The sequence below is a fragment of the Chaetodon auriga genome, chromosome 15 (assembly GCF_051107435.1).
Source record: "Chaetodon auriga isolate fChaAug3 chromosome 15, fChaAug3.hap1, whole genome shotgun sequence".
Classification (NCBI taxonomy): domain Eukaryota; kingdom Metazoa; phylum Chordata; class Actinopteri; order Chaetodontiformes; family Chaetodontidae; genus Chaetodon; species Chaetodon auriga.
In genome coordinates, this window is record NC_135088.1 from 5,005,649 (window position 1) to 5,019,340 (window position 13,692).

The 13,692-nt window shown below is 48.7% G+C and overlaps 2 protein-coding genes across 4 annotated transcripts; both read left to right on the forward strand.

The window, feature by feature from the left end:
• Window positions 1-202: 202 nt before the first annotated feature.
• Window positions 203-8,477, forward strand: pom121 (POM121 transmembrane nucleoporin). Of its 2 annotated transcripts, none has more exons than XM_076750941.1 (13): window positions 203-801; window positions 1,733-1,957; window positions 2,236-2,385; window positions 2,674-2,754; window positions 2,857-3,028; window positions 3,118-3,206; window positions 3,285-3,364; window positions 3,631-3,752; window positions 3,870-3,969; window positions 4,323-4,592; window positions 4,677-6,152; window positions 6,613-6,717; window positions 7,051-8,477. In XM_076750941.1, exons 1-13 carry the CDS (start codon window positions 230-232, stop codon window positions 7,149-7,151), a joined length of 3,543 nt encoding a protein of 1,180 aa, XP_076607056.1. In that variant the 5' UTR covers window positions 203-229; the 3' UTR covers window positions 7,152-8,477. The 2 variants fall into 2 exon arrangements, with proteins under 2 accessions (XP_076607056.1, XP_076607057.1); XM_076750942.1 differs by having other exon boundaries at window positions 209-801; window positions 1,733-1,942.
• A 709-nt stretch (window positions 8,478-9,186) lies between these two features.
• tbl2 (transducin beta like 2) lies at window positions 9,187-13,075 on the forward strand. 2 transcript variants are annotated; one of them, XR_013078212.1, is made up of 8 exons: window positions 9,223-9,415; window positions 9,945-10,063; window positions 10,237-10,421; window positions 10,655-10,806; window positions 11,020-11,146; window positions 11,316-11,468; window positions 12,089-12,635; window positions 12,770-13,075. XR_013078212.1 is itself a non-coding variant. In XM_076749684.1 (7 exons), the coding sequence occupies exons 1-7, from the start codon at window positions 9,283-9,285 to the stop codon at window positions 12,546-12,548; spliced, it is 1,329 nt and encodes a 442-aa protein (XP_076605799.1). In that variant the 5' UTR covers window positions 9,187-9,282; the 3' UTR covers window positions 12,549-12,695. The 2 variants fall into 2 exon arrangements, 1 of the variants encoding a protein (XP_076605799.1); XM_076749684.1 differs by lacking the exon at window positions 12,770-13,075 and having other exon boundaries at window positions 9,187-9,415; window positions 12,089-12,695.
• Window positions 13,076-13,692: the final 617 nt, after the last annotated feature.

Sequence of the window (13,692 nt, forward strand, 5' to 3'; positions counted from 1 at the left end):
TTAAAGAACAAAAATTTTAATTAATAAAAAGAAAAGAAAAGAAAAAACAATGGAGTAGCTCTGCAGTGACTGAATATCGTTTATCAAATTTGCGGTAAACATCGTTGATCAGTTTTTCTGAATGTGACACACACTCCAGCCCGGTAGATGGCGCTAATTCACTAAAATGTCGAAGGCTTTAAATTTTCAAAGAAGAAGAAGTAGTTTCAGAAGAGCAGCATGATGGGATATGCGAGTCCTCCGGCGGCGCGCTGCCGCCATGTCACCTAGAGAGAAACATTTAGCGCTTCTCTCTGTGTTAGGCGTAGTTAGTTTTGCTCTTTATTATATTCCTACTTTTCTCTACGCGACTTTACTTCTTGCAGTTTGTTGTATTGTGTGTTACTATCACAGCGGAGAACCGCTTCCCGCCAGGTTAGGCCTGAATCCGCGCGCTGGGCTTAACGTCCCAACCGTTCTACGTCGCTGGTTGTGGGGTTGGGGGGTAACCGGCGTGTCGGTGGCCGCACGGGGAAGAACCAAGACTAACAGAAACAAAACCGAGCTCCGGGAGTCAGAGGGACACTTCAGAGAAAGGTTCGGTGAAAGTGGGATCTATCGGAGGGAAAGCTTGGAAAGTGAGTCGTTTCTTTTCAGCCCTCGGGATTTCCTCATGGGGAGTTACATCGGGAAACCCGAAAGTCCAACCGCTGCCTCTGTGAGGCCGAGAGGAGGGAGAAATCCCCGAGAGCAGCTGCGGGAGAAACTGTCCAGACCCAACCATGCCGTGTATACCCCGAACAGGAGGCTGTCATTTGCAGGGTACGTTCATAATCAAATCACGCTATAACGTTTCGAACGGAAGCGCTCGGTCCGTTTGGAGGCGGAAGACTTGGTGACGTCCAGACGGTGAAGGTTCAAATTCTTGGCGGGTTTTAATTATTAACACTTGAGCCTTGGATGGATCTTCATAGACACACAGTAATGAGCAGAAACATATTGTTTACCAGCCTCTGGATCGATATTAGATCCAATATGGTTTAATACTCGCAGGATTAGCTGTTATTCAAAGCAGAGACGTTTCTACAAATATCAGTATTGTCAAGCTGTGAACTAGAGCAGAAATTTGATATGAAAACCTGGATTTGGAAAACAATCGTCGTCTTTTTATTTGTTTTATTTGAAGTATATGTTTTTGAAATACAAAATATTGGCATTTAGCTGCAGTGATAACCTGTTAAAGTCATGGACCTCATTACTCTGCATGTTACTCTGTGATTCAAGGCCTGAGCGAGGGGAAATGTGAATGTCTTTTGCTGGCTTGTTTCCAGCAGCAGCAGCAGCTTGTAGATTTAAAGGGACTTTTCGTAATTTCAAAGATGTCTGCGGCCTGTCCGCAGTGAGCGCTTTCCTCTGGAGAAATCGGCGTTTGAGTCCAGTGTTTCCATAGACTGCGCTGGTCTGATGGAAATACAGAATTTAAATGTTGTTTTCATCCCAGACAGACATTTTATCAGTTCTGACAAAAAACAGGCATTTGTAGCATCACAAAAATATCTTAAAAAATGCAACCAGCTGGACAACAGGTAACAAATCAAGTCTTTGCTTCAGAGGGTTGTGTAGGCTGAGGCCACAAATGAGGCTGTGTACATAAAAAAAAAAAAAAAAAAAAAATCCATCTTCGCTGTGTGTTCATCGCTGGATGCAGCTAAGGTGTGTCCACTTCTGCTTCATACTGGTTTTTTCTCCACAGGGAGCCACTGGGCGCAGTGGGAAGGTTCACCATCACCCCCCAGCGTCACTACCCCCTGCAACAGCCGGGTGTCTCATCAGTGGGAGTCCTCCCTCCTGTAAACTGGGACGGCTTCAGGAAGAAAAACATCCTCAGTCCCCGTAACCCCCCGGCTGTCCTCAGCCCCGTCACTGTGAAGATCGCCAGGCCGGACCACCATAGCTCCCCCAGGTCTGCCTCTCACCGGTGTGTCATTTTGGTCCATTATCCACAAATACATCACATGTATTATGTCAGATAATCCATCATAGTCATAAAAAGAGTCATTTCTCTTTGAATTTAGTTATTGTCATGAGGTTATGCAGCGCAGGCTTTATAAAAGAGCTGAAACATTTTGTCAAGTAATAAATTAATTTACAGGAAGTTAATCCTCATCAATATTTTGTCCAGAGCTTTGTGAAACCCTGGTTTGTGGGCTGTGCTCTGCTGTTCTGTGTAACACTGACCACCTGTTTGGCTTTTAGTTTGGAGCATCTGAGCTGTGCAGGGCTCTCCAGGACCCCCGCGGACCCCTGCTCCAGAGAGAGTGTCCTCAAGGTGTTGAAGGAAAGTCGCAAGAGAGAAGTGGAGGATGAGGACCGAAGCTTCACAACTGAGCAGAGAAGCAAGAGAAGGTACGAGGCTGAAAGGACGCTGTGGAGGGACCACAACACTGTCCTTCAGGAAGAGTAACATTAACCTGGTTACAAGGCTGCAGAGAAGTAGCGCACAGACAAACTTTGCTGTCTGCGTTTGTCTCATAGTCCTCATCTGACACGTTATATTCATGTATGGATCTGACAGACATGCATGTGCATGTCTGAAAAGGGCTTTAGATGTTTCCTTAGCTTTCCTGTTATGTGCCTCGTCGCGCAGTCAGTTGAAGCGTTCTGCATGTTTGTAATCCATTTTCTTTTCCCAAGGCGTAACGACAGCGGTGGAAGTGCACACTCTGCCTTTGGGCCTCTTTTGCCGAATGGAACGCCTTCACAGCTGGTACCTAAGTGAGTCGAACTTTCCTGAAATCGTGTCTTTGAGTTTTACTGACTGTGTGTGTGATGCTGTGTGAAGTGTGGAGTGGAAATGCTTTCTTTTGCTTTGTCCAGGCCAGGAAGCCTCAAAAGAGGGATGACCTCAGTGATGGAGGAGTCCATCTTGAAGAGGTCTCGCACATCCTCCATCAGCTCTGGCAGTGGTGTCCACGCTCCGAGAGGAACCCCAGGCACCATGAGAAACCCGATCCACAGCTCCTACAGCTCTTCACTAGGCCTCAGCCAGGTAACACTTACCTACTGCATGACAGCACACATGTCCCTGCAGAGGTGAAGTGGAGTTCTTGAGCTTTATCTCCGTGTTTGCCCTCATAGTGGAAGAAACGGTCAGCACCCAGCTCTCCTCTGTCCAGCCCGGGATCGTCTCGTTCTCAGACTCCAGAAGGAGCCTCAAAGAGACCCAGGTAGGCCTCTGCTGGTTTCCTGCCAAATATCCACCTTTAGTGTGATATCCCAGGTTTTAACTGTACTTTCATCACCAGAGAGGACGAGGGGCAGTCTCCCAGTTCAGCGTCATCAGTGAGGTCGGACCAGGCAGCCTCCGAAAAGACGCCTGCAACCTGTAAGTCTACGTTCTCTCCAGTGGTCCAGATAACGCCGGCCATATTGGACCAGAACACAACATTTGAATTAATAATTAAAGCTGCGTGAAGCTACTTTGCAATTAGAAGTAAGAGATGACTTTAACTGACCAATCAAAAGTCTCACCTCCCTTCGTGTTTTTTACCTGGCTGTGATTCTGTTCATTGAAGCAGGATCTGACCGTCAGCTCTGTGTTTTGTGTTTGAGTTTTATTTTGTCTTATTGTCTCTCATGATGCTGTTGCAGCCAAACTGACTCCAGTCCCCAAAGTCCCAGTGACTACCTCGACAGACTCTACTGGTAGTGGTGGGAAGAGAAAGCGGAAGATCCAGCTGGTGTCCAGCCACCGGAACGATCACATCTCTCTGGTAAGGAGCTGCGTGGCGGTCGGCTTTGCGCTCACAGAAACCCTCGTTCATCCTGTACAGCTGTGCGTTACAGTGACCCAGATCTCAGCTTTGCTCTCGGTGCTTGTTGACTCGCAGCCCCCCCCTCCAGAGCTGGGCTACACCATCACTGTGAAGGACCTCGACGAGGAGAAACAAGCTGCCATCAGCAAGATCCAGAAGGCCCTGGAGACGCCCGGTGAGTGGAAGCAGCTGCAGGAACAAACGGTTTAGCTCTTCTTCTTCTTCTTCTTTCTCACTGTGTGATTCATGCTGCTCTGTTCGCCTCCTGCACACATACACACACACACATGCTGATTGACAGGCTGCCCGTCATTGTTTGATTGAACCTTGAAATAAATCCAACTCGAGGCTCTACTGTCGAGCTGCTTCGGCCTTCTGCAGATATGATTCCCAGTTCTGATATAAACTCAAACCACAGCGAAGCTCCTCACTCAGAAATGATTGACTCGGTCGTTATGTGGAAAAGTGGTAACTTGAGAAAACAACCTCCCTGACCTCTGACCTTTCTGTTTATTTGTCCTCGTTTAGCCCCAGAACCAGAGAAGTCTGTCTCTCCCCCAGCCACCACCTCCACCCAGCCCGCCTCCTCTACCAGCTCCACCACCACCACCCTGAGCAGCCTCCTGGCAGCTCCTCTGACCACAACCTCCAGCTCGGCCATCCCAGTCATCAACCTGGACCCCAGCCCAGGCAGCAGTGTCAGCACAGCACCTGCAGCCTCTAACCCTCTGCTGGAGGCTCTGAAAATGAAGAGCAGCAGTCCAGCTATCTCCACTCCTGCTGCCAACACACCTACAGGTACAACCACCTCGGCGCTGAAGCTGTTTTCTCTCTCTGATCTTCCTCTTTGATTCTGACATGTTTTTGTTTATTGGTTCATAGCGTCTGCATCAACCACACCGGTTCAACCCAGCGGCTTAAAACTGACAGTTTCGACCGCAGCAGCCCTACAGCTCCCCCCCGCCTCCCAGCCTCAGTCCTCTGCTGGATCTGAGCAGCCCTCTGCCTTCACTCAGGTGCTGGGTCAGGTCTCCAAGGCGTCCAGCAGCACTCCGCCTGTAGCAGGATCAAGCCTGTTCGGACTGGTGGGCCAGATCAGCACCCCCACGGCTTCCGCAGCCTCTAACCCGGTCACAGCTACTGCTCCCGCCAGCAGCTCGGGGTCCGTCAGCAACACCAACCCTCTGCTGGCTTCAGGGTTCAAGCCCATCTTTGCCGTCACCACCACCACCTCCTCAGCTACACCAACCCCAGAGACCAAACCTTCTGTCCCAAATTTCAAGCCCATCTTCGGAGACGCCGCTGTGGGTGCTGGCTTTGGAACGCCTCCTTCCCTCACTACCACCAGCTCCACCAACCCAGCTGCTACAGTTTCTTCAAGTAGTACGTCCTCAGTGTTTGGATCAACGAGCAGCACCACAGTTGCTCCATCAGTTTTTCCTGGTATGACCAACACCCCCACTGGCACAGCCTCCACCGGCTCCATCACCGCCACGCAGCCCGCAGCCCAGCCAGCTGTGAAGTCCTTCTTTGGAAGCTGGTCCACACCATCCACGACAAGTACCAGCTCCGCTCCTGTGCAGGCCCCGAATACAGGGAGCACATTTCAGTTTGGAACTGCTACCACCACGACTGCAGCTGCAGCAGCCCCCGTGGCCCCCACGGCCCCGGCTGCAACCACCACCACCTCCAGCAACAGCAGCTTCACATTTGGTGCCACGCAGCCAGACCCTCAAGCTGCCAACCAGAAGGTATTTACCTTTGGCCAGGCAGCGCCCGGCCAGAACACGACCACTGCTTCATTTGGAGGCTTTGCCATGGCCAGCACAGCCTCCACCACTGCTGCCACCACCACCCAGTCCACGTTCACTTTTGGACAGTCGTCATTTCAAGCACCGGCAGCACCGTCAACCTTTGGCTCCTCGGCAGCGGCGCCGCCAAAACCGTTCACCTTTGGAGGCGGTGGAGCCTCATCCACGCCTGCCTCTAACACTGCCCCACCCCCTTTCCCTTTTGGGTCAGCTGCTGCCACCACAGCATCCACCTTCGGGACCCCAGCAAAACCAGCATTTGGAGGTGGCTCCACTGGTTTTGCTTTCGGCGGCACCACCGCTCCCTCAGTAGCACCGAACTTTGGTGCGGCCACCCAGACTCAGAGCTCCTCCTCATCCACCTTCACATTTGGCAATGCTGCTCCTCAGCAGGCTCCCCCCGCCCCTGCTCAGCCGGCACCCAGTGGATTTAACTTTGGCAATGCTATGCCGTGTCCCCGGTTTGGAACACCGGTCGCCAATAATCCCACACCGCAGATGGGAAGCTTCAACTTTGGGGCTGCTGCTACTGACAAACCAGCTTTTGGTAAGAATTCAGACAGCTGTGCTGTTTTTTTGTTTATTCAGAATCGATCCTGGACCCAGTGGATCTTTTTTCTGTACGATGGGTCGATCTGATTTCAGTATGAAACCTGACCTGCAGTCAGTGAACTGGTCTTGAAGTCGTTAGGACAGTGCAGTGAGTAGGCAGCTTGTTGATTTTGAAGAAAGGTAACTGCAGTGATTTGGAAACATGAAAATAATGAAACACTTTGAATGATCACAATGTGGTTCTGAGTAAAACCAAAGTTGGAAGCCTTCGTTTATTTTAATTAGTCCTCATGTTTCGGTGAGGGTGCTTCGCTGTTCAGGACATTACCGTCCTCTTGGTCAGACTGAGACTTTGGTTCAGGAACTGGTCTCCGTTTGTTTCTCTCCCTGTAGAATTCAGTGGTTTAGCCCCGGCTGGTTGTTTGCTTTAATCCTGAGTGCTGCTTTCTCTACAGGAACGTCGACCCCATCCTTCGGCCAGAGTGCTGCTGCTGCTGCAGGTCCGATTCCCTTTGGAAGTCCTGGAACTCCAGTCCAAGGCTTCAGCACTGTTCCTTTTGGTAGGTCTCTACTGCTGTTCTGACATCCGAACCGGCTGAGCAGTTTATCATACAATAGCTCCACTAACATGTTTCCTGTAACCTGTTTTTAACCAAAACTTCCTGCTGGTTCACTGGTGGAAATGTGGAGTTGCAGCAGCTGGAAAGGTTTGATTTGCATCACCAGTAACTTCACACAGCATGAGTCCAGCTGGAAACAGTCTGTTTGCAGTAGAATGAGGCTGATATTGAACTGAAACTAAAGTCCAAACCACAGAACATCGATGCTGAACTCTGCAGAACTTTCCTTTAGTACTGATGCCTCCTAACATGTCCTGTGTGTTTCATTATCAGGGTCTCCGGCGACTCCCTCCTTCTCCATCGGAGCCGGATCAAAGCCATCCGGAGCGCGGCAGAGGCTGCAGGCGCGGAGGCAACACAACAGGAAGAAGTAACCTGCCGCAGCGCTGCCTTTCAGAGGACTTCAGCTGTAGCTGCTGCGGCTAATCTGGCTAACATTGCTCCGTTCTAAGCCCAACATCCCCCCAAACAGGCCGCCGCCGTGCCCTCCGCCTCCCTCCCCTCCTCCAGTGGGTCGCGCTGGCCCCAAACGGTGTTTGCAGAGGAGTCGTAAAGAGCACCAGCTCGCCGAGTTTACGCTGCCTGGATGACTACGTGACCCAGAAAGGGGACGTAGCAGCGAGGACACAGAATCCACAGCAGTGTACAATACTTGAAGAGGGAAAAGACGGCCGAGTAGTTTGATTCTGAACAAAAGCATATCCAAAGTTCTCGTTCCTTTACAGTATGTGGACACTCCCATTGGTTCGTCTTAAGGAGAAAGTTGAGTCGGCCAGAGACATGGCGCCGAGGCTCAAACCTTTATTTTTTTACGTGAAGTGCTCACTGGTTTGTATGTTAGCGAATATTGGAGTACGTTATCTGAATGAGTCTGGACAGAGTGACGTGCATGGTCGCTTCAGATGAGGTACAACGCTGCAGTGTAAATGTAAAGTTATGAGACATGTGCTTTTTAAATTATTTTTTTAATTGGCTCTCTGACCCTGTCAATGAATGATGTGTTTCTGCACCTGAAGGTGTCTCGCTGTAGGCAGTGCAGACCCTTGTGTTCTTGTTTCATACTCATAGCAAGCATTCCCAGAGTCCTCCTGTGGACGGCCTTTTTTCACAGCGACTGCCAACACCGATGGAGCGAGCAGGTCGGTCTGCGGTCGAGTGGCCGTTCTGCACCTGCGCTGACCAACCAAAGCCAATTCTTCAACTTCATGCCTGTGAACAGAATCTGTGACGTTTATCTCATCTTTAAACCCTGAGAAGTGTTTGTTTGTGCCAGACTACCTCTCTTTCCTCCAGGCACTGAATCCGTGTTAATTCTTCAGCTGCTGTTGGTCCAGATGTTTCTTAGACGTAGTGAGATTCAAACATCTGCACAACAACACATTTTCCCCACATCTGAAATCTCAGTTACAACAGATGACACCACATTTACTAATACTACCATCGGACAGATTGAAAACTCTTCGTGTTTCTCACTCTGATGCAGGAATATTTATAGTGTCTCATGTCTGACTCTCACCGTGAGAAACGTGTCAGTAAGTCCACTGATGTCAGCAGTCAAAGTGATTTTATCTAGATGATTCCTGTTCAGCTATAATCACCTCCTCTTGTGAAACGTGAGCAGATATCTGATGCCGTTTTTGATGGTTAACTTTGAATTAATAAAAACTGAATTTTGGACGTGGATGTTCCAACAAGAGCACATTCAACCCTTCAAGGTCTCATTCTTCTATTTTTCTCCAGTTTAGCTGTTTCTCAGCTACATGCTAACTGTAGACAGATTGTACTGCACGCTAATATTAAACATGGAGTTTGAACGCTGGTGAGTGAGCTGCAACTGTTTAATCATAGGAAATGAATCTGCAAACGCTTTGATTTCAAGCAAAAATACCAAATATTCACTGTGTCCAGCCGCTCAGATTAAAGGATTTGATGTTTTTGTTTGATATGTGACAAAACGGAATATGGTTTTAGTTGAAAAACTGAACATAAACTGATGTTTGATTTTACTGGCCCATCAAAATCCACCTGAGATACACACATGTTACATAAACTGAGGAGTAAGAACGATTTGACAATTTCAATTAATGATACTAATTTACAAAAACTGCTCTTTAAGGATATATTTAATAGTTATTATGATGTGATTTTCTATATAAGGGAATTTGCTTGGGAAGGCATCATGTATTACAGAAAGTCATTGACTCCATTCACTGAAGTGCCGTCTTTAAGGTCCTGACCCTTCAGATTTAGCGCTGACAGTTTGCAGAAGGTCACTTTTCCACACATCCAAATATAAAGTAGTTAAATAAGTTTCGTTTGCTTGCTTGTTCGGCGCTAAGCTCCAGTCCACGAGGTGGCGCGTAAAGGCGACTGTCTGTTTGCCATAACAATTAAACCAAAGAAGAAGTAGAAAAACTCATGAAGAAGAGTTTGACGCATGCGCAGTGCCCCAGTAGTAAGTTGTAGACGTTAGCGGTGCAAAGTACGTGGCAGAAATCTGTCGATATGGAGGTAACGTTAGCCGCACTTGTCGCCTTGACTTTGTTACTGGGTGCACTGGTCATTCTGGTCGCATTAGCGGTGGGCAGACGGAAGGAAGAGTTGCGGGAGGAGATAGAACAGGCGGCGGAGTTTGCCGGTAAGAGCCACGCTAGCTAACGTCACTGTAGCCGCAGCGGTGAGTGTGGGAGGCCGGTGAGTCACCAGCTCTGCCCGCTGTCTCTGAGCTGTTTGACGACCACGCTGGTCATTCATAACGAGCACGAGGAGCACAGCAGCGTGCCTGACGTGAACAACCCTCTGCTCGTTCATGTGTTAATTTATGGCGCGAGTGAAAGAAGCTAAAGCAACTTTGAGCGACTCTCGTGCGTTTGGCCAATCTGATGATGACACTCTGGGACCAATGAGAAGCCTGCTCTCTGACCGTCCGCGGCCTGTTAATTATGTAAACACACACGGAACCTTGTCTGTTAATGTTGTTATACTGCAGAGAAGAGCAGACAACAAGACGATTTAAATGTAGAGTGTCTAATTACATCAGATGCTACAAGCTCATCAGAGACAACACTGACTGATGCACAGTCCTTGAGGTTTTAGTTAATTTGTTTGAGCCATGCCTGTGCTGCCCTGTCCTGAGTTCAGATGTCTCTCTGTGTGTTGTCCCTCAGCTGAAGGCAGCGCTGTGAAGGGCCCCACTTCCAAAAAACAGAAGCCGGAGAAGCAGCGCAGCCGGAAGGATAAAGCTTCACACACTTTCAGCCATCAGCTGCTGGCAGCCTCGCTGAAGGTAGACTGGCACACACACACACACACACACACACACACACACACAGGTGAGAAACACCTCAGAGGTCCAAAAGGAAATCTCTCAGATGTATAATTCAACCACACCACACCTGAGGCTGCTCCTCCAAAGCCGCCCTCTGAGCATGTTTATATTTGTGTCCTTGTACTCTTCAGAGCCACAGTGGAGACGTGACGTGCCTTGACTTCAGTAGTAATGGGAAGTACCTGGCGTCTTGCGCTGATGACCGCACCGTCCGGATCTGGAGCACCAAAGACTTCCTGGATCGGGATCACAAGTGTCTGAGGGCCAATGTGGAGCTGGATCACGCCACACTGGTCCGTTTCAGCCCAGACTCCAGGTCTGTCCTGCTCTGATGCTACTTGAGCAGACCCTCAGTGACAGAAAGCATTTCCTGTCCTCCCCCAGACTAACCTTAATCCTCAGATTAAGTTTAACCAAGACCTCGGACTAACTGGAGCCCTGAAATCAGGTCCTGGACCTGAAGCTTCACTGAGAGATAAAGGAAAGTTTGATGACGTGATGACAGAATGACCTCATGTGACTCTCACGGCTGTCGCCTTCTCCCTGCAGGGCGTTTATCACCTGGCTGGCGAACGGAGACACCATTCGAATCTTCAAGATGGTGAAAAAGGAGGACGGAACACTAAGCTTCAAAGCCGCTCCTGAGGACTTTCCACAGAAACACAAGGCCCCCATCCTCAACATCGGCATCGCAGAGACAGGTACCAAAACACGACATGCCGCCACGACCAGCGCGAGAGCTTTACTTTGTTTTGGTGTTTCAAACGTAATGAACGAGGATGTGTGTGCGTGTCTGTGTGAGTGTGTGTGAGACAAGCGCAGACGAGACCTCTGACTGAGATCCAGGTCACTCACACACCTTTGAGCAGCTGCAGACTTCATGTCTTCATGTCGTCTGTGTTTCCTCTCGGCAGGAAAGTTCATCATGAGCGCCTCCACGGACACCAGCATCCATATCTGGGACCTGAAGGGAGACATCCTGGCCTCTATCAACACTAACCAGATGACCAATTCTTATGCTGCCATTTCTCCCTGTGGCAGGTCAGCCCCACCCATTCTTTAAAGGCCTCATTTAGATTTCCATGTTTGGATCATGTGATCGACTTTTACCCAGCATGCCTTTTGAAGCTGGTCACTGTGTGAGGTCAGAAGAATCGTTTGAACACTTTTTGCTGACTGCCTGCTGTTGTGTGTCCGTCTCTGTGCTCAGGTTTGTGGCGTCGTGCGGCTTCACCCCTGATGTGAAGGTGTGGGAGGTTTGCTTCGGGAAGGGAGGAGAGTTCAGAGAGGTGGCGCGAGCGTTTGACCTGAAGGGTCACTCTGCAGGAGTTCACGCCTTCGCCTTTTCCAACGACTCTCACAGGTGAAGAAGGTTTCTGATGTGCTCACGCTGTTCTGACTGGAAATGAATCCCTCAGTGTTCGAGACGACAGATGATGTTACTCATGTCTGGTAACTCAAATCAATCATAATGTCCCGTCCCCTTTTTACAACATTACATAATCAATTTAAAAACAAACTGTTCAGAAAAACAAGCTCTTGAACAAACATCAGTAAAAAACAAAAAAAAAAAAAAATGACTAAAATCATCTGTGAAAAATGGATATGATGTGAGCTTTGATTTTTTTTTAGTTTGTTCCATCTGCTAACATTAAGGGGGGTTTATGACCTATACTGCAGCCCACCACCAGGGGGCGATCAGGGTGTTTTGGCTCACTCTTGGGGAGCTGTCATGCCATCCATCTTTATTTGCAGTCAGTGGTCACAATAAACACCAAAGTCAGTTTATTTTGGTTTTGCCTGCTGTATGTGCAGCCTCACAGTGATGACAAGACTCCAGGAAGTTACTGCCCCCGACCAAGAAATAGTCCAGCACATAATGACTCACTGGTTTGTGGTTGGATGCTGTTTTGAGTCTCTGTCCTCGGTGTCTCTCGTCTGATAACCGTGACTCTGATCTGGTTTTCTACTTAAATTCTTCAGAATGGTGACCGTCTCCAAAGACGGGACGTGGAAGCTGTGGAACACAGATGTGGAGTACAAGAAGCAGCAGGATCCATACCTCCTGAAGACCGTCCCCTGTGCGTCCTCTGAAGGCAGCCGGGTGGCCTTGTCTCCGGACGGCCGGGTGGTGGCCATCAGTGACGGCTGTAATGTGACCATGTATGACGCGGCCAGCGGCCGGCTGGAGGAGGAGCTGCACGGCGTCCACAGCGGCGAGATCACCGACCTTAGGTTTGACATTAACGGGCGCTTCTTGGTGTGCAGCGGCGACAAAGTCATCCGAGTGTTTCACAACGCTCCGGGCTACCGGGCGGCCATCAGGGACATGCAGGACATGCTGAAGAAAGCCCAGAATGAGGCCATGAAGCAGAGACTGCAGCAGCAGATCAGAGAGGCTCAGAGCGCTCTGGACACTGTGCTGGCTGCTCCCGCCGACTGAAGGAGCGCCAGCAAACCTCCGATTGTGACGACTGTGACTGACTGATGGTCTTTTTTCACCTCAGCTCTTCTTCTGCCTCCAAACCCGGTCGGGAAGTGATCGAACGTGCATGCAGTTTTAATAAAGAATCTTTTTATGTAAAGATCAGATGTTTTTTTTGTTTTTTTTTTCCTGCTTCGCGTCCTGTAACTCTGCTGTGTTTTTATGTTTGTCTTCTGCAGCTTTCATTCGCAGTTTCCCTCCAATCACGTGTTCTGTTTGCTGTGACTTCAGTTTGAGCTTCGCTGTGCAGGATGATGTTTGACACCTGGAGGCTGTTTTCATGTTCGTCTGCTGCAGGCTGAAAGTTTCTCTGCCCTCCTGAAATCTGACTTTAACACTGGAAACCAATCGTGGCCTATAAAGAAACAAGTGTGATTGTTGGAGCCTTCAAATCTGAGCGTTCTGCTGGTTTCTGGATTTTCACTTAGAGAGAAGGAGCCGCTGTAACTCTAAGAGTTTTTAACAAGATTAAACTTTGTCAGACAAAAGTTAACATTCAACAGTTTTTTGTGTCTTAAAAACGTCTGAAGGGAACATTTACGTCAACATGTGACCATTAAAATGTCCAGAAGTGAACGTGCACTGATGAGTCTTTCAGGGTGATCGATGATGTCACAGGACGATGACAGGATGAAATGAACAACTGCGTGACTTCTTCTGACCAGTATGGCTTTAAAGGTGTAAGTCTGTCCTGAGGGTGGCGTGATTTAAAAAAGCCATGAGGTCATTAAAGTTTAGCCACATCTGGAGCATGAACATGAAATGTATTTTATGAGTCCCCTCTTGAAATTTCAATATGTTGTTTGAAAGGGGAGGATGGGGGGGAGAATTTGGATGTTAACGACAAACATCAAACATCTGCAGACTTTTTCCAGTTGATGTAAAACGTCCTTTTGGCTCCTTTGATGGTTTCTGGAAGGTTCAAGGTCCACTTTCATTGTCATCATAAAATGCAGGATCGCACGATGAGACGCAGCGTTATCCACCTGCGCGCTGCAGACACTGAAAATGTATAAATAAAATAAAAATAAATAAAACAATAAAACTGAGCAAAGAGTTTAAAAGCGGCACTAAATGGGAGAAATATACAAGTAAATGATAT